The following is a 23,505-nucleotide window of genomic DNA, read 5'->3' on the forward strand; positions in this document are numbered from 1 at the left end:
GATAAATTGGAGACACAGACTTATGTAATGTATTCAAGGTCAGATTTCATTGTGAAAAAGGAGGAAAAAAGTAACTACTTCTCCAGCCCCTTGGTAATGATATGCCAGCCCAAACAACATTTTAAAACAAAAGTGACATTCTCATTGATCATGGTATCTAGTGTACTATTACATTAAATTGCTGTTTAATTCATATGTCTTCAGGTAGTTGCAGTCACTGTCCAAGGAGTCCCCGAGAGTGTTCAGCCACCAGAAGTCAGTGCTCTGAACTCCACAGCGTTGCATTTAACCTGGGATGCACCCAAGAAACCAAATGGGATCATCAGAGAGTACCAGATCAGTCAACTGGGGAGAGGACTTATATACATTGATGCTGCAGGCAGAATGCAGCACACAGTGTCAGGTAAGGAGGCAAAGCTCTTTGCAGGCTAATGTCCTGTCCTTAAGATATAAGACAGTATTAATATATTAAAAATGCCACTTGTCAGTAACTTTGAAATCCCCAGCACTGTCACAGTTTGGAATGCTTTATCATGACTTTACATATCTTAAATTTATTTTTTTCCAATCTCTTTCATTTCTAGCTGCTGTTTGTTAAAATATTAATAGATTTAATTTCAAAATTTTAAAATAAATCTGTCCAGCTTGACTGAAGATGCATGCTTTGTAGTGTGCTCAAGGACTTAGACATTCTGTGTAGGCTAGCCATCCCTTCAGAGATTCAACTCTCTCCTTTAACATCACTGATGTGCAGCAATGCTGTTGTGAATGTGTAGCAGTGTAGGATCGAGAAGGATCGAGTACTTTATGTCTGAGGTAATAAAAAGGAAAGGAAGACAGAACAGGAAAGATCCCAAATTCTGTTTATAATATTGTATATTGCTTATAGCCTTTTTCTAAATACTTGATGAAAGAAGCTTTATTTCAGGGATTCTGGGGGAAAGTTTGGCTCAGACCTCAAATGTATTGGTTTTTGCATATTCAATTTTTACTTATTTTTGAATGTTACACTGAGCCAAAATCCCTCTTAGAAATGCTTTCTGTTGAACACAGAGCAGGAATGTAAGCATCATGGGATTTTTTTTTTCATTCTTTGACCTGAGGTTGCTCATTAAATTTTTATATGTCACAAATGCATTAATTTTTCCCTAGGTTTTTTGCCCCACAAGTAGGAAATTTCAAGATTCCAGTGTTGTACACACCATATGACAGCCAGCCAAAGAGCAGAATTTGACTTAGGACACATAAATCCTCTAAAGCATAGATGGCACTCTCAAATACCCCTCAAAGCATGAGTCCTGAGTCAGGGTGGATCCCTTAGTGCTTTAAAAGAGTTTGTCTCTGCTGTAGTCACTCACAGAAGAGCAAGATTGCTCTTCCTCTTTGACAATATCATGCTCAAGTGTGAAATTCATCAATGGTGTATTACGCCTATCTCCATATTCAGTGCTTCTGGACATGAGATACCAGCCAGAGTTGGTGGTACATGTTTTAGAATTGCTGTGGTGAGTTTACACTGTGAAGAAGGAACATTCCAACAAGGAGTGATTTATCGAGCCCATTGAAAAATATTTCTCATGCTCCTCCAAGGCAGTTATATCTCCATTTTAATGCCAACAATACTTAGCAGTTGGAAGTGAAAGGAAATGAAATTAATTCCTGAGAAACAAGGACTTTTTTTTTTGTGTGCCTGTTCTGTTAAGCCACTATCCAGTGCGGCCATGTTAAGCCAGGAATGAAATAAGTGATCATTCCTCCCAACAGTCATAATCAAATCTTTTGCTGTTTTCTGCAGGAGCTTCCTTGGGTAATAATGTGGAATTCATGAGAGTGATTTAGCAGTGTGGGTAATTATTGCTCTCTAAATTAAAAGAATACGATAAAAGAATCAAATTCACTTCATACATAATCTCAAATGTTTGAACTGTTTGTCTTATTCCCTGTGGATGGCTGTTTCGGTTTTCCCATTATCCTTGTTTTTTCTTTTTCTTTTTTTTTTTTCCTCTCCAAAACTGTCTGCTTTTCCCTGAGCAACAGTTGAACATTAATGAAGCTGTAGCATTAGTATTTGTGGAGACTTTGAATCTCGGGTCTCGCAAATGGCAGACGTGAAGGCGAGCACCTTGCCACAGCACCATTGTCTTGCTGCTTATTTTTAATTACATCAAAGCTTTGGAAACATGATCCCACAAATGCTTTGTGGGAATAGTGGTGAATGTGCTCATCATGTGAAATCCATAAATTGCTTATAATCCTCTCAAGATGTTAAAAAAAGCATTAAGTAATTGAAGACAGGAAGTCCTCAGTTAATTATTTAGAGGTGTTATCAATGCTTTAAGCAAACTGAAGCATTTTCTGCTATCTCACTGAGTTGAATGCCACTGGGACCTAGGGGCAGCAGCCATCATCTTCTCATATTCTCTAATGCAAACAGCACATGGCAGCTTGTCAATAAAAGACCTTTTTATATCATTTATTACTGAACACTTCCAGTACCCTGTACAGAACAATTTGGATGACAGTTATGGCATTGTTTCACTTTGTGTTACTACTACTTTACAAATGGGCCTGCTAATGCTTTGCAGTGGGGCCAGGCAGAGGGTGAGACTGAGGAAAATAATTAGGGGAATTGTAAAAGAAAGCCAAGAGTGCCCTCTTCAGCAGCAGCAGGTGGGTTTATAGAAAAGGTTCTTCTCAACTCCCCCCTTTTAATACACCAAAGTTAATATCCCAAGTAAGAGGCTTTATCAACAATTTGTAGGATCAATCATTTTTATGTCAAAACCAAGGAAGATAATGAATATTTATTTTAGTACAAGAAACAATAGTATGAATACTTTATGACTGAATAGTTTGAAATTCTTTCATCTGAACATATTCTCCATTTCAGGGCAATGAAATCTGAAGAGTTACCAAAGTGTTGTCACTGGTCAGGTCTCTCTCCATATGCAGCACTGAATCATTAATAATATTTATCTCAAGGAAACTCTTGGGGGTGAAGGGGTTGTGGGAGGCTGTGGTCAGCAATCTGACATCCTCCTGAGTAAAATTCCCACAGCAGGGCCCAGGAGCGTTATCCTGGGAGCTAATTACTGACCTTGCTGGAGCCATATCCACAAATGGAGACAAACAGTATCAGAAGGAATTGATTTAGCTAATAGAACAATGCGTTCTTAAAAAAAGCCCCACTGTTCCACAGCCTTTTGGCAAAAGACAAATGCTGCAACAATATAATAGACTGCTTAAATTGACCAAAACAAAAAAATTAAAAATTTCCCACAATAATAAACCAAAAAAGGAGGGGAGAAAGATCCTCTAGGGAACAATCAAGTAGAGACATTAGAAAAGCAAAATGGTGCTTATATTTCAATATTATTTTACTAGTTGTTTTTATTATCAATCACATACATAGATTTGCACAGAGCTTTCCAAAGCATAAGACAAGGCATCTAATGCAAAGCTTTAATAATCTAGATAAAAATCTGCTGTGACTGCTCCATATATGGCTAGAATTAAAGGTATCAGAATTTCACCAATAATTAGTGAAAGCATGTGCTCTTTTTTTAATGCTCATTTTTCTCTTTTAAGTGTAGTTGTAAATGAGTATTGCTTTATTATGCATGTTTCCTTTAAAAGTGAACATGACTCCCTTTAGGGGAATTGAAGTAATTTGTTGCCACAGTAATCTTTTCTATCCTGAAATGTTAAATACTTGGCTTTCCTCCATGCCTCTGCCTCTCTCCAGTCTGCAACTGTCATTTTCTCCCTCCTTACTTTTATACACAGTGTTCAGATGATTTTTCTTCTCTTCCAGTTCATGAATAGGTTACAGCAAGAGCTGTCCCTCTGAGTCATCTCTTTATTTTCTCTCCTTCACATCTTGTTCAATTTGTTAAGCAGCCTGCATGTCTTCCATTCAGTATTTTACCTTCCTATGTAATTGCTGCTTCTTTTTTCACTCTATTTGTTTGTAATGTATTTTAATTAAAATATCTTGGTGCTGGATGTAAGGAAGGATTTGTTTATAAACAAAGGTCTTGCAGAGACTTTTTTGTTGCCACTGAGTTGCATTGTTCTCTAAATAATTCCATTTAAATGCAGGAGCTACATCAAAAGCACGCTGTTAAGACCACAAAGCCACATCCTTAAAAATTGACCTATATAATACCTATGAATTGACCTGTATAATCCTAATTCAGCCTCTTCCACACAAACAATCTTCATTACACAGCAGTACAGTCATTTGTTCATAGGGTTACTGCCTTGTTCAGTCCACAATCGGTGCCTCTTCCAGGGAGGAATGAAATGAAGCTCCTGTATGGAGAACTGCTGCCTCAGCTTTAGCTGTGTTTAGTGGATTAATTCCTTCTGGGAGTCTCAGTGTGGATGGGCCTAATTCTGCTTCTGCCCAGAGCTACATTCCCTTTCAAGGAGACAGGAACATGGAGCACAGGGAGGGAGGCAGCTGGGACAGTGCCAGCCCAGAGGGACAAACGTGGATCACTGCGGGGCTGGGGGCATGGACTGCCAAAGGCAATCTGACATCCAGGGCTTTCCTATTTGTTCAGGCTGTGGTACTGAGGAGGGCACATCTCAGTCTTCCACAGTTTGTCACAACCACCTCTTCTTCATTTTCAGTACCTTGCCTGAATTTCCTGAGCTCTCAGAGCTGCAGCTGAAGGCACCAGTTGTGCTTGGATATATAAAGTTTTGCATAACACCAGACAGTCTGACAGCCAGGTCCCAGGAATCCCAAATGGCTTCCTGGCAGCTCCGAGGAGATTTTTGGTTCTCTCAGTCTCTTTGAGTCGACATCCTGATTCTGAGAGAGAAATTCTTCTCTTTTATATTTTTGAGTTTATGTGGTTTTTTATGGAGTTGGTTGGGGGGATTTTTTGTTTTGGTCCTGTTTTAAGACATTTGGAATGCTCAGCAAGTTGGTGTTAACAAAGCATCTGTATGCTCTAGGGGTGGACGCTGCAAGAAAAAGTCTCAAATTACAATTAATCAGGCTGTAGACCACATGTTGGAGGCAGTTTTAGAAAGGACTATGCCACAAAACCTGTGAACAAAAGAGGATCAGTTTGTATTGTACAATGTCCTGGTAATGGGATTTCCTAGTTTTTGAATGTTTAGTTTTGCAATTTTAATATTTTCAGAGAGATTTTGTGTATAATTTACTTCTTGTTATACTTTTTGTATTCTTTACGTTCAGAAACAGGAACCTTTATTTAATATATTGTGAGGTGTTAACAAGGGGATCCTTGAAAACGTGAGAAAAGGGTTTTCAGTGTTTGTGCCTGGTGATATCTTAAAGATCAATTTTGAGAAATTTCCAAAATAATAGTTTAGCAAAGGTGCTGTGTTGTGGGCTGTAGGGTGCTGTGTGAAGAAGGCTGATCAGCAGTTCAAGCTGAGCTCTAAGGTGATCTCACAGTGGTCTACATCTTTAACAATTTAACTACAAGAAGCCTTTAATAGGTGCACAGAATTGGCTATTCTAAAAGCTCAGTATCTTAGCCAAATTGTGAGTGCAAATTTATGAGGATCCCTAAAGGCAATATTCTTAAGCCACAGGTAACTTGATGTGAAATCTGAAGTCATCGACACACAGCACAAATATGTTTGAAAATTTTCAAGAAAAAGGCAAAGCAATATATTCTCATCTCATTCAAGGATGTACAGCATAGAAGGTTTGAGCTGAAAAAAAATTTTTAGAAAAAGTAACTGAAATTAATATTTTGTAATGAGGGCTTGGTTGTCAGTTCAGCTTCTAACTGCTTTGAAGCATTTATTGTAAAGTCTTGTATCAAGTAGAGGAAAAATAGAGGGAAAATTAAAAAAAAATTTGGGAAGGTCGTAGTCCTTTGACTTATTTGCAATGTAGTAAAAGGTTTCATGTACAAGTGAGTATTTTATTATCTTATTATTGCAAATGTATTAGTTATACATTTTCAAAACATTAAGGGCTATTCAGGTTTTCAAGACCAAGACTCTAAGCAATTGCACTTTCAGGTGTTTTTCTGCATGGCCAGTGTCATCTAAGTTTTTTGATTTAAAGCTGATTCAGGTATATGAGAGATATCCATAGATCCATTGCAGCATAGACAGACATTCAGTCTGAATTGTTTTGTTTGGTCCTTTAAATCAGTAGAGGATATATGTCTAAATTAGTGAGAATTCACCATTTCAGTATTGTTCAGGTGTAATATAAGAATAGCTCATACTCTATGTTTGCCTAAAAGGCTATAAGTTAAGTTCAATAACTTTCTATGCAGAGATATAATTCTTGGAATGATTGATGTCAACATCTCAGCCTAAACTCTGTTTGCTCTTTTTAGGTCTGCAGCCATACGCTAATTACAGCTTTGTGCTTATTGCATGCACATCTGCTGGGTGTGCTTCCAGCCAACCACTTTCAGGTCAAACTTTACAAGCTGCTCCTCATGGTAAGGGAGAAAGTCATTCTTACAGAACTGCAAAGAGATGGTCATACGGGCTTGTATTTTCTGGCGGATTAACAAGGTGCACAACTCCACTGTCATCCATCAAGCTATCATGTAGATATTTACACAAGAGAATCTGTCTCTTGGAGTTTTTATATTTTACCACATTCTCTTTACTGCTTGGCACTGCATTTCTGCTTTCTTTTTCTGAAAATTTCCCCCAATTCATCTCTAAGTTCATTAGCTTCATTAACAAAGTTAGAATTGGAAGATGAATTTTTTTAAAGGACAAATGAATATGCAGAGAATACTGGGCATATAAAGGCAGCAGCCTTTGGCCTCTTTCTCCATTAATCTTTACCTTGTCTACTTGGTTGCATTTGTTATAGGATAAATACAGAAAGTGTGTTAAATTCTGTCATTCTCCCTGGCAGTGCTTTATGCTTTCATTACAGCAGCACAAGTATGGGAAAAGAAAAAACAAACACCTTTGAGTTTCTGTCATAAAATTAAAATAGTGTCACTTTGATTTTAATAGGGGTATGGCCAAAACCTCATCATATCATAGTCAGCTCAACAGAAGTGGAAATGTACTGGAGTGAACCAGAGGAACCCAATGGACTCATTACTCATTATCGATTATTCCGTGATGGAGAACAGATTTTCCTGGGTGGCAGTACAGACCTGAATTTCACAGATGTTAACCTGCAGCCTAACAGTAGGTAAGGCATGTTAACGAGCTGTGGTAACAGGTGAAAGACCTTGAAAAACATAGGTACTTGTGTTAGTGAAATGTACAAAATATAACTTATTGTGAACAAAAGAAAATTCTCTTGAAATATTACTTCATTACTCAAAATTGGTGGAACACTTTTACTAGACTGTCAAATGTTAGAAAGACATTAATCAAAGGACTTTTAATTTTTGTTTTGTTTTTGAGAACAGGTCATTCTGATTCAAAGAAGCAAAGCTTTTTTCTTTTTTTCTATTGGATGGTTTGTTGGTAGCTCAATGATAGGCATTTTTTCCATCATGGAATATACTCTGAAAAATGCCAGGTTTTATATGACAAACAGCACTGCACATGGTATATGATGTTCCAGTGCATACTGAACATACAGGTTCAAAAGTGCCTGCTGATATTTTTATGGAAGTAATTCTGAAATTAGTTTTGACACTTTTTGACTCAATACTTCTCTTGCTTATGTAAGCTAATTTGAATTTTAGTATTAGTATTTGAGTTTTGGTATCTTGATTCTATGGTAATTATTATTCTAAGTATTATTATTTTTGTATCTTTGATTTTATGGTTATTATTCTAAGTTACTTTTCTCACATTAGGAAAACTTGAATGTGAAAATCTTCGCTAATGCAGTATTTGTAGTACTCATTGTATTCACTTTAAATTGGTGAAAATGGAAATGTTCTGTTGCTGATATGCCTAAAGCTTCTAACTGCAGTGTCCACTGATCTTTTTGTGTTTGTGCAGATATGTTTACCAGCTGGAAGCCAGCACTTGGGGCGGCAGCAACACTAGTGATAAATATGTTATACAAACACCAGCAGGAACACCAGAGAAAATTCATGTCCCATATAATGTCACAGTAATTGATGCATATTCTATATTTCTAGCTTGGGACGTGCCAGGTAAAAATGTATTTCTATGTAGTACTTTGTAGCAAAATGAAAGGATTGAAAAATTAGTATATCCAGGTAGGCAGCTGAATCATTCTGATATTTTTATTCTTCATATTTAGTTTTAGCGATTTAAATACCCAGTATCTAAAGCTGTTGTCTCCTAGAGACATTTTATTTTAATAATATTGATCTAGATACTTGACATCTAAACTGAGGTTTCCTCACAAACCTCAGTATTGTGAGGTTTAGCTGAGCAAAACCCTGTATGTTTTGGAGTTATGAACTACTAGTGAGTGCAAATATTAATGAAAAAACAAAAAAAATTGAGTTTTCTCTTCTGTTCATACTAATCTGAGTTATCATCATGGAAACCTGACAACCTTTTAGGTTGTGTGACAGAGATCCTGTGCTAGCTTTGACCTGATTGAGTAAATTTTATTTGCCCAAGCACCTTAGTGTATTGTGGATATGTTCCCTTGCAGTATGGTGGATCAGCAACGGCCCAGAAGTGTTTTTCCTCTAGTTACTCTTCTCCTGAACATGATCAGGTGGCCTCCACCTGCTATAAAGCTGGGCTAACAAGGAATAATTGAATGATAGAATCTTTTTGTAAGAGAAACTATGCGATGCTTCATCAATATAGATCATACCTTAAGTAATTGGAGCACTTTACTGATGTTATAAAAATTATGTGCTGTATTTATTGTGGGACAATGAAAGTCTTGAAATGAACAATCTTTTTTCCACTGTACTTCATTTCCAAAAAGGTGTTTTCTAGTTTTTAGATACTGGGTTTTTTTCAGTTAAAATTTCGTGAGTTTTTTTAGAAACTTCAGATGTTTGCATATTGCAATAATAGCCCTATGTGTTTTATCAGTGAATTCATGGGAGTTTTTAATATCTCTTGTTCCTAATTATTTAAGATGTTCTATCCTTGCTTAGCAAGGGACAGTTGGCATTAAAAATAAAGTCACCTAGAAAAAGCATTTTGCCTCCAAGACTGGGATTGCAAGTATTGTGGCAGTGCTTAGCAGTGCTCACCCTACCCATTTAAGCAATGATTAATAAATCTATAATACCCTGAGCTGTCAATCTTTTAGTTTTCAGGAGCACAAAATCCATTATAGAAATGCTATAATATATGAAAAAGATTAAAATCTTAAATTAAACTTTTCCCCCTACTGCCTGAAAGGATTTAGAACCCTGCAGAAGGCAGGTGAATTCAAATGGCATATAATCTACAGTTGGTTTTATTGGAAAGTGACTCATGCTGTATTATAGTTTTGATAATAAATATAATTTAAGGTACAAAATATTCAGCAACATTATAAATAGATTTAAAACATAAGAATGCATTGGAATACATAGGCTGTGAAGAGTGGGGTGTTTCCCAGAAAAGCTTGTCCTTCTTCTAGACCTTTTCCAGCTGCTTAAATTCCTGTTTCTCACAGCAGGTTACAAGCCAGCAAGGAGAACCAGGCTCTGTGTAGTACATTTCATTATGTTGCAATTAAGATTACACATACAAAGGTCTGTCCATTCCTGAAACTGCAGAATCAGAGGGATGAGGAGGAGGCTGGACATCGTGGATCTGCAGAAGTTGCAGGGTTCATGTATTCACACATCTGTAGAAATCATTCTCCTTATATGGGAAAGGAACATGCCCTTCTTTCCAGATATTGGGACACACCTTGAACACTTATCTCACTTCTGTGGATATTTGATAACTTCTTTGCCTTCTAGTTGTGGGGCTAATTATTTAGGTTTTTAAATATGAAGAAGGGATTTTCATACTGTGCTTCTGTTGGGTTTTGTCTTGGCTTCAGCTAGAACAGGATTCATTTTCCTCCTAGTTCAGAAAAAGACAAATTTTGGAAAGCAAATCTTGCTGTTCCTTTTATTATAGCACTTCAGGGAAACTAGCTGATCTAAGAATGGGGAGTACTAACAGCAGAGAAATGTTACTGAAAGTTACTGAAAGCTACAATGCTATTAATGCTGCTAAAACCTGTGGGCAGAAGCATAGTTCTATGCAGAAGCTAGGAAATTAATTATTGACCCTTCATAATCCTGCTTTGTGCTCAGTCTGAGGTCCTTTGTGCTTCTAGAGTTATTTTTTCTTAAGCGTAAGACTGCAGAGGACTCAGGTGGAGATTTATTCTGGAAGTTCTGATCTTCTGGAATAGCATAGATCCCATTAACATGTCTGTCATACAGGTGTTTGGGGTCACAATTATCCCCAGCTTGGTAGGATTAGCATAAAGTGTCTACTACTTCTTATCCTTATTTATGTCCATGTACGTAGAGTAACTATTTTTCTTTTTCTGATCTGTTGTTGCCTTTCTGTGCATAAATCCTTGTCTCACAGTAGGCTGCATTGAGGCAATATAGGTTTCCTTATAAACTTAGAATGCATCTTTATTTATAAGGATTGTCAGGCTTGGCAGTCACTCTTGAACAAAACTGTTCTTTTCACTGCTGTAGACTCAATGTCAAAGAAGTGCTTTTAATTAACAAAGTTTTGATGAGAAGGTACTTGTTCATAGTGTCTTCCTGTCTGTGGATATCAGGGCTGCTTTGGCATTCTGTCTTATCTGCTGTAATAAATTTGGATCAAATAATCACCCTCAGGATTAATTATGGACACATTGTATTACAAAAACCTTCCTTTTGGATGGTTTAATTATAACATTTCAGCATCTGTAATATATCGAAGTCTCGTGACTTTATAGATGTGTAGCATTTCAAAACTCCTGACTTAGCTAAAGAGCTAGGTGGCCCAGTAGTGGTTACAGTGATGGATTCAGAAAAAAATACTTGACACACCTCACTCACAGTGGAAAATAGGGCTTTATTTTCTAAAATAGGTATTCATTTACCTGAAATAGGTATTCCATTATCTTCCTTAGAGGTACATTTCACTGATATGCTAAGGAAGGATATGTTACAATTATTATGGAATAACTATTAGTGCCATGGATAGAGCAGAAGAGCCAAATGGAAAAAACTCCACCACATTATTTCCCCAAGGTATATCCATAAATGTTATTGATAGGTAGGCAGGTAGCCATCCTGCATTCCAGCTCATTGACAGCCCCACTGCTCCTCACTGGGGACCTGATTCTTCTGGGTGTCTCCAGTTGTGGCTGGTGGTGACTTGAAAGCTGAACGTGCTCAAAATAGGATCCTGTCCTCTGCTCCTAGGATACTGGTTCATATGTTAAAGATCATCTGGATTAAAATATCTTCTTCTTCGTCATGTTATAACACCTTATCCACCTTTAGGTTTGCTTTCAGTTAGAATGACAGTTGTTTGAAATCTGGATTTTTACTTCATGGGATCAAACGTGGCATTTGAATACCATTGTATTTGTCACTGCTTCCCCAACTAACTTGGTTTCTTGTGGACTAGCAAATGGAACTTTTGATAAGCCATTGTCACATGCTCTCATTTTTTGTTTTTTTGAGGAAATTATTGTTCGCTCCACCTCTCTGTAGGATAGGTTTTCAAGTTCAATATCCAAAGATTTGCATCTTGCAAACAGTCAGCATCCCCAGCTGTTACTGTTTTCAGAGTCTTGGTGGGAATACTTGATGCAACCAGACTGAGACATCTGGATATTCGAAGCATAATGTAAATAGTTAATCTCAGGAAGCCAAATAGATTGTTTTGTTTTGTGAATTTAAATATTAAAATATAACTTTAAAAGAGATAATGTTCCTGTTTCAGTACTTGTTTCCCATAAGTGAAAAAATTTAGCTATTTTGCTTTAATTGTGATCTGATTTCACATCATAGTAAAGTAATTTTCAGCAATTAACTTCAAACAGATTCTGGCTGACCAGTCTGTAAGTCTGTGCCTTTTTACCCCAAGTTTTAAGCGTCCTGTGCTGCAAATTCTATTTTTGACCTAGCCTAGTTTTGAAGTACACAGAGCCGTCAAACCTAATTTGCAGAGTTTTGCACAGAACTGTCCATTAAATGTTATCCAAATATGCCCAGAAAAAGCCAGGGTTTCATTTGATTGATTTGTCCCATTGCAAAATATGCACCTGCTGTGAAATGAAGTCACAGAGAAAAAAAAGTGGAATAATTTAACTTTTTTATTTGTAAAGATAATCAGGGTTTTTCTGATTACATCTTAACTTCATAAATGTTAAATAACCTATCAGCATCTAGTTGTTGTAAATTATGAAAAAGAGTATTGCTGGGAATATTAACCAACTAAATCCTTGTTCTTTAGTGAACATGAAAATGTGTTATGGCAGGTTGTCATTGTGCTCATGGTAACTTTGACACCAAATAACAAAACTGCCATTTGCATTTAGGGTAAATTGGTTCACTTGTGCTTTTACGGTTCCTTTTATTCTGACATAAATTTATGAACTCTGGAACTAACCAAGTCGTGTGGTTTCCCAGATGACTTTAACAAATATGCCCATTTCATTTCCTTCAGTCATCAGAGCACACGAGGTAGTGGTTTCAGACTGGCTGCAGATGCTGAAGGCTGTTCTGAGCAAAAGGGGTTTTTTACAAGATTCTGTGTTGTAAAAGTATATATTGCAATTTTTCAGATTAGGAAGTGATCCTTTGATCTTTATAGTCAATGAGTTTGATCAAAGTATAGAAGGATTCCATTGGACTTTGGAATTTTTCAGGATGCTTATGTGATTTTATTTAAAATTTAATTTTCACTTCTTGAGAATATTTTTTTCTCCTGAGCATATTTACTATTAGCATCATTCCTAATATAGTGCAAAATTTATCAGAATTTTAAGATTTTGTGTTTCAGGTGTGAGGTGGTGTTTTTTTAATAATGATATGGACTGAACACTGTCCAGCATTGTTGGATAGGTCATTTACTTTTAAATAGGTGTCCTTTGCTGCATACTGATGGCTGGATTCAGCTGTCCTTGTTTGTATTTAATCTTCCTTGGGAAATCAAGCATTCTGAATAGTTTCAATTTCAACGGTTTATAGTGATTTTTGCCTAGAATAAATGCCCTGATGAGATGCAAGAAACTGAATTATATCACTCTCATAAAGGAATGGGTTTTTCTAGCTGAAATGTCTGGTCAGTTTTCAGGACTGAAAAAGAAGGGGACCTTAACTAGGAGATTAAATAAAGGTTTCTATTGGTGTGCTTCGTACCATTTCAAACTCTTTCAGATATTCTGTTGTATACTTTACAGACCCCCCCAGTTATAGTGTGGAAATACTACTACTAATAATAATAGTAATAATAATTATTATTTGTCTTTAACAGTATATTTTTAATTACTGGAAAAATTTTACACTGCAAACTCAAGTGCACTCTTCTGGAGCATTTTGTCTTCCATATATCAGGCAAAAAAATAATTTTCTTTGAGGCAAAACTAGTCTACCTCAAGATCACCTCTCAGAGGTTTACTATGTACCATCGTCCTTGATTTAGAAAGTTGTACTTCTGTTATTCCATTCCCAATGATTATATCTTGGTATTTTTCTTGTAACTTTTACACTGAAGAAGGAAAATTTTACAGAGGAGTTTCTGCTTTTTTTGTCTCCTTTTCCCTTCACCTCTTCCAACAGTTCCTAACAACATCTTTGTTCTTCCTGTAAGCTGAGCAGTTGAATAAGATTGAAGTCATGGCTCTACTTCAGGGCTATTTTTCAGCTTTTTAGTGTAATGGTATTTTCTCTGTCTAGCATCTAGTCAGGCAGCTGAATGTAACTTCTTTGGGATTTTTATATTCTCTTTTTCTTATGAGAATTGTAAAAACATGGTGTTTCAAAGATTTTTCTGATCTTTCAAAGTACATCAGTTGTTCATAGTACCAGAACTAAACTTGAAATCTCTGATTTCTTGCAAACTTCTGTGCTTTAGTTATACATATTCACATACATACTTAGCTAAAAAAACCCATGTAACAGATGCACAACAGTGGAAACAAAATGCTCTTTGTAGCTTCAGGGTAGTAGTATCAAGTAGATGCTTTAACAGAAAAGGGCCAAAATTGTAATTAGGAGAACAAGCTGAGTTGTTTTCCAAAGTTAAAAAAGGAAAGAATCTCAAGGTCTGGACAAGTCTCAGAACTGCTCACAGGCATCTGGTCCTTGCTGCAGTCACAAAGACATCTCTGTGACATCTAAAGTAGGTGTTGTGTTCAAAGAGAAATGTGATTTTACTGATCAGATATATCTTCACTCATCTCAGAAATGAACCTTGTCTGGTCTGTACTCTGTCCTTTCTTATGTGACTGCAGAATGAAGGAAACAGACTTAATACAAACTCTTCTTTGGTTGTTCTCTTTGTTTTATGAAACTGCTGCTGTCTGCACAGACTAGTCTGTGGACAAAAATTAAAAACCTACAGCCTATTTCCTAAAAATATATTACTGCTCAAGGGAACCAAAAATAAAAAAAAAAACAAAAACACTAACCAATCAAACAAAACTCTTAGAGATGTCAAGTGGAAGAAGAAAAGAGAACATCCAGGAACATCTGCCTATTGTTCTAAAGGGATGGTAGATGGCTTAGCTTGCTCTTCTGAAGGAACTGAGTTTTTCAGCTTCTCAAGAAAACCGGAAAATTAAGAACTGACAGCATGGGGATAAGAATAGATGGGGAAAATGTTTGAATTCAAATACTAAAAAAATGAGAGGGTTTTTTTTTAACAAAAACTGAAGAATTTGGTTTTACATCATTTAAAATTATATGTTTCTTGAATTCAAATACTAAAAAATGAAAGGTTTTTTTTTAACAAAAACTGAAGAGTTTGTTTTTACATAATTTAAAATTATATGTTTCTTGGCTCAAGCTATCGTATTGTACTCTACTGGTGAAGCAGGCTAAGAACCTACACTCAGCTACTGCTGTTGGGCTAAAAAGGCATAATTTGCCAAATGGTTGCAATTCACTTGTTTGATCATATGACTATTCAAACAGCAGTGCTTAGTAGCTGTTCCTCCTCCAAAATACATAAAAGCTGCTTGGTTCCAAGTCATAAGGTCGGTCTTCCCAGAAGTGGCAATTGCAAAACAGGCATTGACTGAATTGAATTTTGATTCTTACCTAAGAACCATAATGTCTGTCTTCCACTTACAATCTGCAGATGGATCTGGTTTATATTTAAATGATTGTAGTTTTCAAAGAAGCAGTAGGGAAAACCTCCAGAGGTGGCTTATGTTTAAAATTGCATATGATGAATTGGCTCTTTGAAGTTGTCCTGCACTATTGTTAGTGTTTCAGATAATCACTGGTTCTTCTCTGTTTCACAACAGGGATATTCATTGTCAATGTGCCTTTGGAATACAACATCCTGCTAAATGCGAGCAGTCCCACTCTGCTGGTGAAGCCAGTAGGACGTGCACATTTTGCCTTTGTCGATGGCCTGGATCCCTACACCCTGTATGAGATAAGAGTACAAGCATGCCAGAGTGGTAAGGCAATTTAAAACACTCATCTGTGTGGCTGGAAGGGATTTTGAAGGTAGATGCAATTCTGAAAAACAGATGAAATTCTTTACATTGGAGTCAAATGTTTACCTAGTAAAAAGAAGGCCTCGTACTGAATGAGGCATTAAATATTTCTCCATGTATCATGTGTGTACTTCACCATGTATCATGAATATAGCAAATGGAGGTTTAAAATATGTATTTTAGATTGTATGTGCCACTTTATTAAAAGCTCTTCATAAGCAGCTTAAAGATCTTTGAAAAAGGATGTACAGAACTGAATCAGTTCTGTAATCATTCACCAACAAGAAGTGGTGATCATAAAGACAGGAGAGAAGAGCCCAAAAATTAGAAATTCCCTGTCTTTGATGGAAATTTTCAAAAACCTATTGAGATAAGTATTTATAAAATGACAATTTTGAACCAATTTGCTCATCATTCATACTGCTGAAAATCAGGAGTAATTCATCAGTAGAGTTGTGGTAATTTAATTGACTATTTAACAATAAAACGAGGTGAAATGAGACACCATTTCCACCAGCAGCTTCTTTACTGGACATTCATTTGCTTTTAATGTATTTTTGGTTGAGGAAAAAGCTCTTATCCCTACACAAATGTCTGTTTTTGTAGGTGGGTGTGGCGTGGGTGGTCAAACATATTCAAGAACTGCTGAAGCACCTCCCAGAGAACTGAGCCCACCTGTTGTTAAAGCAATTGGACCTGCACTCATAGAAGTGAAATGGGCACCACCCAGGAAACCAAATGGCATCATTACTAACTACTTTATCTACAGGTGAATGCCCTTATTACCTCAGATTCTTAGTGATACTTAACAGTTCCTTTCTTTATTCCTTGATTTTTTGGGAGGTGAAAAAAAGTGTAGAAGTATATTTGAAACAATATATATATTACTTTTCAAGTGCTAAGGTAAGAAGCTGATCCATGAATGGCCATGTTGGGAATAGGAACTCAAACAAGAATCATCTTCCTGAACTTCAAATGACAAAAAAGCATGTGAAAGTGCATTTTAACAGTTCAAGGGAACAAAAAAAAATCTTAGAAAAAGTTTGTACGATAGATACTTGTACTGTGCTTACCAGGACCACTAGGTACAAACTTCAGTATTCTCTGACAGACAGTTGAGAATTTTGTAGCGGAAAGAAGAGTAATCCACCAATCCTGAGACTTTCAAAATCAGGAAAAGGTATCTAGGTTTCTAAAACGGATCAATTTTCCAAGATAAATTATGTTCCTATGTAAGTAATCTGGACAGTGATTACAGTGCATCTGTTTATGTACCTTGATGTTTGTATTCATCGGCCCGGTGTAGGTTGTTGACTAATGCATTCTCACTTGCTATGAGGAGTTTCCTAAGCCCTGTGTAAGGATTTTTCTGTACAGATAGCAGTGTTTCGGGCAGTATGAAACTAGCAGAGCACTGATCTCTGCTGTGCCTGTTGAGCCTTTGTTAAAAGCTCACTGGAGCGACCTTCTTGAATGGCTTCGGAAGTCAGAAATTATAAAACTCAAGCTATATATTTGAGAGGGATTTAAGCTCTAAAGTTCCTGGGTTTTCCAAATCTTAAGTATGTGTGGCAAACACATGCTGGGCTGATTCTAGCCTCCCACAAAGAGTTTGGGACTTTTTTATTATATTAGAGGTGTGACTGAGAAGACAGGAAATCCAATTACCTTTTGGAATCCTCAGTGATAATTAATATAAGTTCATTCAAAGATGTTAGTGGTCTCTAAAAATTCCTGCTGTCTTGAAATACCCTTTTGTTTGCCTTTTTTTAATTGTCTGATCAAAACCCCAAGTCCCTCCCCTGCATAAAGAGGAATAAAGTGTATGTTATAGCCCAAGACATGTCTTCACTCTGTTGGTTTTGTAAATAAAGCTGATGATTGCTGCTGCTATTCCATGGCAACCATAGAAAGGGAAAACAGGAAATATAATGCAGAAAGCCTGCTTCAGTGAAAAATACTGTAAATTGAATTTGACAGCATTTGATGGCATTTGATTATTCTAGTCACAGCCAAACAATGATATAAAGAGTAATATGAAACAGAATGTGTTACTGCCTAGCAGACTCAAAAGCAATAAACCTTCCTCCAATGTGACACAATCACTTCACAATCATAATTGTAGCCTGTTTGATACCTCTGAGTACAGCAGAAGGGCACTGACTGACATAGATACATTTTGTTTTTTATTTAAAGTGAAATGAAAATGGCGCACTGGGGCTCCAGATACAATCGGTATATTCACCTACATAGGCATGAATCACTTGGCAGTTATTTCAGCTGAAGTTTAAATGTGCTTAGACAACAACAATATCAAATCTTTCTCAGATAGCTGCAAAAAATCAGAAATGGGATGTAAGCACATAGTTCTTTTTCATTTTGTAGCCACACATGGCCTTACATTGTTATAGCAGCAAGACTGCAGTATTTCTATGGGAGGCTAAGGAATGTAATTTCTTCTTCAGTATGTGCCTTTTCCTTACTGCATCACCACCAAAATAAATTCATTTAACTCAAAACCTGGAATGCTTGGGGACCTAGTGTGTGTGCAGATCTCTGCATTAAAGTGGCAGGTCTCATGCTTTCCTCTAGCATCATAAAACTTCTCCCAGTTTTACAGCCATTTTGCTAGAAACCAAAAAATTTAAATATTATTTTATGATAGAGGAGATGGTGATAGTTTCTTTCATTATTAAAGTGGCTTTAAACACTGAGATCTGAGGCTTTTAAACTTTTCTAACAAGGACCACAACTTAGAAGAGTTTGTGAATGAGAAAAGATCTGATTCATGAGATAATCATATAATCTAGTTCTGTTCCACTTCATCATGACATAACATTGCTCTGCCAACCTCAGAAGTTGCTACTCTGAAAAAAAATATTATGAAAATAGATGATATATATATTTGTTGCTGCATTTTATTAAGTTGTAGGTCACATGAGCTAATGGTACTCCTCTCTGTTGATTAACAGGATGCAATGTATAGGAGGCACATGAGGTGGCCCTTACAGACATAAATGCCTATAAAGTTAGAACTATTTTGGTTGGTAACTTCCTTAAGGGAATTTTTTCGTCAAACCATCTATGTCCTGCCCAATAACATTATAATATATAGTGTATATTTGTGAGATTGAAACGTAGCTCTCATTAGCTGAGCAGTCATGCTGGTGAAAATGTAACAGAAAAATCAGAAAGCAATTTAAGACAGAAGACATGTCTCAGTGGCTGTCGTGACTTGCAGTGGAGAGGCTTCCAGACTGACTCTTTATGATTAATTCATTGCTTAATCGTATACCCTTAACCATGAGTTGTACCCAAGACAGCTTCCAAGGAACATATGTTACTGGATGGTTTAATGTAGGAATCCCTATGGATAGTCATGTCATTGAATACAAGAACTCCTGAAGGGTTTTATTTATACCTGTAATTGATCTAATACCCAATATAAACTAGTAAATTACATGCAATAACTTCAAATTCCCTCTGTTTGTTTTTTTTTCATCAAAACTCATGTTTTTTAAAAAATACCCCAAATTATGAAAGCTCCATTAGTGTAGATTGGTTGAATATAAATGTAAGTAAGGTTTCTTTGTTTAATTTAATGTGAAACTGCAGAGGAGGAGCATTGCTAATGTTGCATTGTCCCCCCACATTTGACAGCATGATTCCCTGATTGTTTGAATTTTACCCCGAGATTTGTCAGCGTTCCTAAAAATAACTCACTGTTAAGGAAAGCAGCAGGCACTACTAAAACATGTAATTTAGTTGTACAGTGAAAGGTAAACATGTGAGGAATAATTCTGGTTTGACCCTGGAGACCTCGGGGATTCGCCGCTGCCGCGCACACAGGGAAGTCGAGGGGCGAGCGCTGCAGTCGGCGTTGCTGCAGCACAGCTCTGGAGTTATCTGTCACAAAGGAGATTATATCCTCCTTCTTGTGTCATCTGCCTCAGATTGGCACTGGGGCAGGGAGAATTTGCCCTTATAAAAATAACTATCTGAACATCTTCAAAATGAATGTAAGCAGCAAATCAGACTATGCAGATTAAGAGACAGCTTCCAGCTCCTGGAAATGTTATTCTCTCCTTTGCAGCTCATTGTACACAAGAAATATTTCCAGTTAAATGAGCAGCTGAATCTTAAATCTTAAAACGATTGAAATGATTACAGATTGTTCAACCACTTCTGTTCAAAGTTTATTCATACATGAAGATATTCTGGTTTGTAGCACTACAGATGGAACCATTTACCTAACCATAAGTTTCATTCATTAAATATTCAGCAGTAATAAGATCTAAATACTTAACCAGGCTACATTGTACAGCTTTGCCTGTGAATCAGCTTACAGTTGGTGGCATATTTGATCATTCAGTGTGAAAAAAACTGTTTATCACAGAGTGTAGAATATTTATAAAACATAAATTTATGTATTTATTTGAGTCCCATACTGTTTGGTCAGCAAGACACATTAAATGTGACTTTCTTGCATTAAAATGTACTCTCTTTTCCCTTATTTACAGAGATTTTTTTAGACATGTTTTTGGGTACACAGAAAAAAGACTATATTTTTAGGTGCAGGAGAAAGATGTAGTAATGATTCACCTTTCAAAATTATATGTCTTGCATTACGCCAGTGAACAGCATCCAAGGGAGAGGTCTGCAGGAGGCTTAACTTGCCATTATAATAGTGTATGGGCAATTGTATCAAAAACTGTTGCTGGAATTTTGGAGACAATGGGAAATTTTGGACCCTGAATTTTACAGACATACCAAGAATTTCTAGGGAATCTTTCCTGCTTCTTCTATCTGCCAGTCTTTGCCCAGTTTTACCTACCAACCCTCAGTATCTTACAATTTGCTTATTTCACTATGACAGAGATATTGTACCTCAACACTCTTCTTTTTTTAAAAAAAAATCCCACTTTAACATATCCAGTGTTAAACATAACAGTGTCCATATAATCTGCTTATCACAGAATTTAGCAAAACTTACTCAGTTTCATATGAGAAAATGTCTTCGTTCCTGCCTTATATATGCATATACACAAAGGATGAATAAACAGCTGTGTACACACTTGCATTCATTATGTTATTCATATTTGCATGTTAATACCTGGGAATATATTATTACAAGCAGCTAAGATTATCAGTTTTAAAAAAATCAATGCTTTTTTATTATTACATTAATTCCTGGTTTGACCTAACAAGATAAAATCCAAGAGCATTCTTTGAAACACAGATTTTTCTCTTGCCAAATAAATGTTCTTTAACTTCTGGTGTGTGTGTAGTGATGATGACACCCAGTAGCCAGACAAACCAATTTTACTTCTGCAAATTTGCCCTACTTGCAATAAAAGTGGCAGATAATGTAATTTGGATTTTTGTTGTTGGCATGGAGGGTGAAAGTGCTGTTATGTTCTGCAAAAGCCAAGGTTCCTGTGAAGAGTAGGGGAAATACTTAAATTCATGTGCAGTAAGCCCAACCATCACTGAGATTTATCACAGTGTTTAAATGTAACCAACTTAATTTCACACAAACATTTCTATGCCAAGTGAAAGAATTTATTTGATAACTCTGTTTTGAAGATGAGTACTCAGCTTATTAAAACTGCTGTAAATTATATAGAAGAAGGGGGCATATTACAGAGGGGCTGAGGATCATCTGTAATCTCTGGTGCTCAGAATAACACCAGGTCCAAGGCACGCATATCTGCAGTAGTAATGCTATATATATATACATATATATGTAAGTTTGTGTCTATGTATACATATATGTACATATGCACAAAAAAAACCCCATTGTGCCAAAAACCAATAAAGTGAATTTTCTTCACGTATCTTAGATTTGCATTTTTAAACAAAAACAGCATTGGAAAAAGATATGTTGTTTATTACAGAAAACATTATGTGTGATATTTTAATGAGGTTTGGTGGTGGAGCTGCAAATTTAGCTAAGTTTATGCACGACGGATTACTTATTCAACTTGCAAGAAACAATGGGATATTTAGTGTGAGAAAACCAGATTTTGAAAGTTCACAGCTTTAGTTTTGAGGGAAAGATAGCATATTTATCCCTTATTCACTAGATTACATTTTTCTCCAGTAAAATGGTCACAAGTTTTCCATAAATGAGGGATTCTGAGGTGAGTACCTCAGTAAATAAACTGATTTTCAGAAATGCTGAAAACTTGCACCCATATTTCAATTTAAGTTATTGCTTAGCAAGTAGAGATAGATTTAAAATTTCATGTTCTAAGTTCTGAAAGTTCTCACTTGTGGTATGTTCTATCCTAGAAGGACAACATACTGTTGTGTTGCTGCTCTGCTGCCCTGGACTGTGACAGCACACTTGTTTGCCATGTTTTGTAGTATTCTTCTAGATAAAGGAGAATCATTGATTGCCTCAAAAGTCTCTTCCTCGCTACTCAGAACCTAACACAAATTCAGGGAAATGCTTTTAAGATGCAAAGATAGGTGGTCAGTTCTTTGTGCATGTGTAATGTACAGAAATAATTTCTGTATTTTTCTGAGATACAAGCTGAACTTGGAACTTTAGGATTAACTATTATGGGACTGCTGAAGCAGTTTTCTATTTTAAACATGCTGGTTTTGGTTTAATTCCAGACGTCCTGTGGGCAGTCAAGAAGAGCTGCTTTTGTTCATCTGGACTGAAGGACCTTTGGAATTCATTGATGCTTCTGATGCTCTCCAGCCTTTTACTCTCTATGAGTACCGTGCCAGGTCTCAAAATTCCGTGGGCTCTGTGGACAGCTTGTGGGCTTCCGCCCAGACTCTGGAAGCTTCCCCCTGGGGCATGGCAGCCCCTTGGGCACAAGCCACGAGCGCGTACTCGGTGCGGCTGAACTGGAGCCAGCCGCTCTCCCCCAATGGGGTCATCTCTCTGTACCGAGTGGTCTACCAAGAAAAACACAGCGACCCGACCTTCAGCAGCCCAGCTGTCACAGCACTCACAGTAATGGTAAGAACTGGGCCACAAAACCAGTTTTAAGATGTTTCACTCTGCTTTGATCTCTGTCGCATTTTAAAGTCTCCCTTAACGCTGGTTAGAAAAGTGAGGTTTCCAATTACCTGTTGTTTTGTTGGGTTAAGTTTTGTGTTTGGCCCAATGCAGACTGAAACATTTCATGCTGATATTGGATTTCTGGTAGAGGCAAGTAGATTACTCAAAAGCATGGATATGTCATGTCTGGAGGAATTAAGCACATGCATTTGTCAGCCTAGCTCTGAAAATACTGTCCTGAACTTTTTGTCTGACTGACAAAATAGTTTCACAGGACCTGCACAAAGAACAGCAATATCACTCCTCCTTGTATAGAATTAATTTTTTTATTTCAGTTGGAATCATAAAGTGAATGAATTAATTAGTAATTACATAGTTCATATATGCAACCCATTTGCAGGTTCTCCTCATAATTCATCAGTAATAAAAGCAGTTCTACTTTTATTTCCAATTCATGTACTTATATTGGAATGTTACTTTGCCCTGTTGATCTGTTTTCCCTTCCCTTTCTTTTCCTGTTTCTATTCAGTATGTGAAAACATAGATTTGGGAAAACACAGTGTTTTGTAAACTGACTAGCAACATTGTGTAAACCAGTGAGAGAAATGGTTGTGTTTTGTGCATTTACCACTGTTCCTCCCCCCATTATATTGCATTCTAGTCTTTCTATAGCAGGACAGCCTATAAATGGTTGGACTGAACTGTTGTGTATTAGGACAGCTTGTGTACTTTGTTGTCTTCTGAAAAGAAATTTTAAAAGTTTAAGGAGGTTGTAATAAAGTTTGGTTTCCTCAGCACTGCCACCTCAAGTTCATAAACCTAGAATCTTCTTAGTCCATGGTAGTATTGAATAACACCAGAAATTCCCTAAATTCTTTATTATCCCAATTTTGAAGTATGTGGTTGGCAGTTCAAGTAAGATCCCAAAAAGCTTTCTCTA

At 36.6% G+C, this 23,505-nt stretch overlaps 1 protein-coding gene across 1 annotated transcript in view; it reads left to right on the plus strand.

The window, feature by feature from the left end:
* The window catches only part of USH2A (usherin), a 375,273-nt gene that overhangs the window by 296,053 nt on the left and 55,715 nt on the right, over positions 1–23,505 (plus strand). The window contains exons 55-61 of the mRNA XM_036380788.1: positions 205–403; positions 6,342–6,449; positions 6,985–7,168; positions 7,936–8,093; positions 15,347–15,505; positions 16,151–16,313; positions 22,169–22,523. Coding sequence (XP_036236681.1) covers positions 205–403; positions 6,342–6,449; positions 6,985–7,168; positions 7,936–8,093; positions 15,347–15,505; positions 16,151–16,313; positions 22,169–22,523 — 1,326 coding nt within the window. The remainder of the gene's footprint in view (positions 1–204; positions 404–6,341; positions 6,450–6,984; positions 7,169–7,935; positions 8,094–15,346; positions 15,506–16,150; positions 16,314–22,168; positions 22,524–23,505) is intronic.

Source organism: Molothrus ater, chromosome 3, assembly GCF_012460135.2.
Source record: "Molothrus ater isolate BHLD 08-10-18 breed brown headed cowbird chromosome 3, BPBGC_Mater_1.1, whole genome shotgun sequence".
Lineage (NCBI taxonomy): Eukaryota > Metazoa > Chordata > Aves > Passeriformes > Icteridae > Molothrus > Molothrus ater.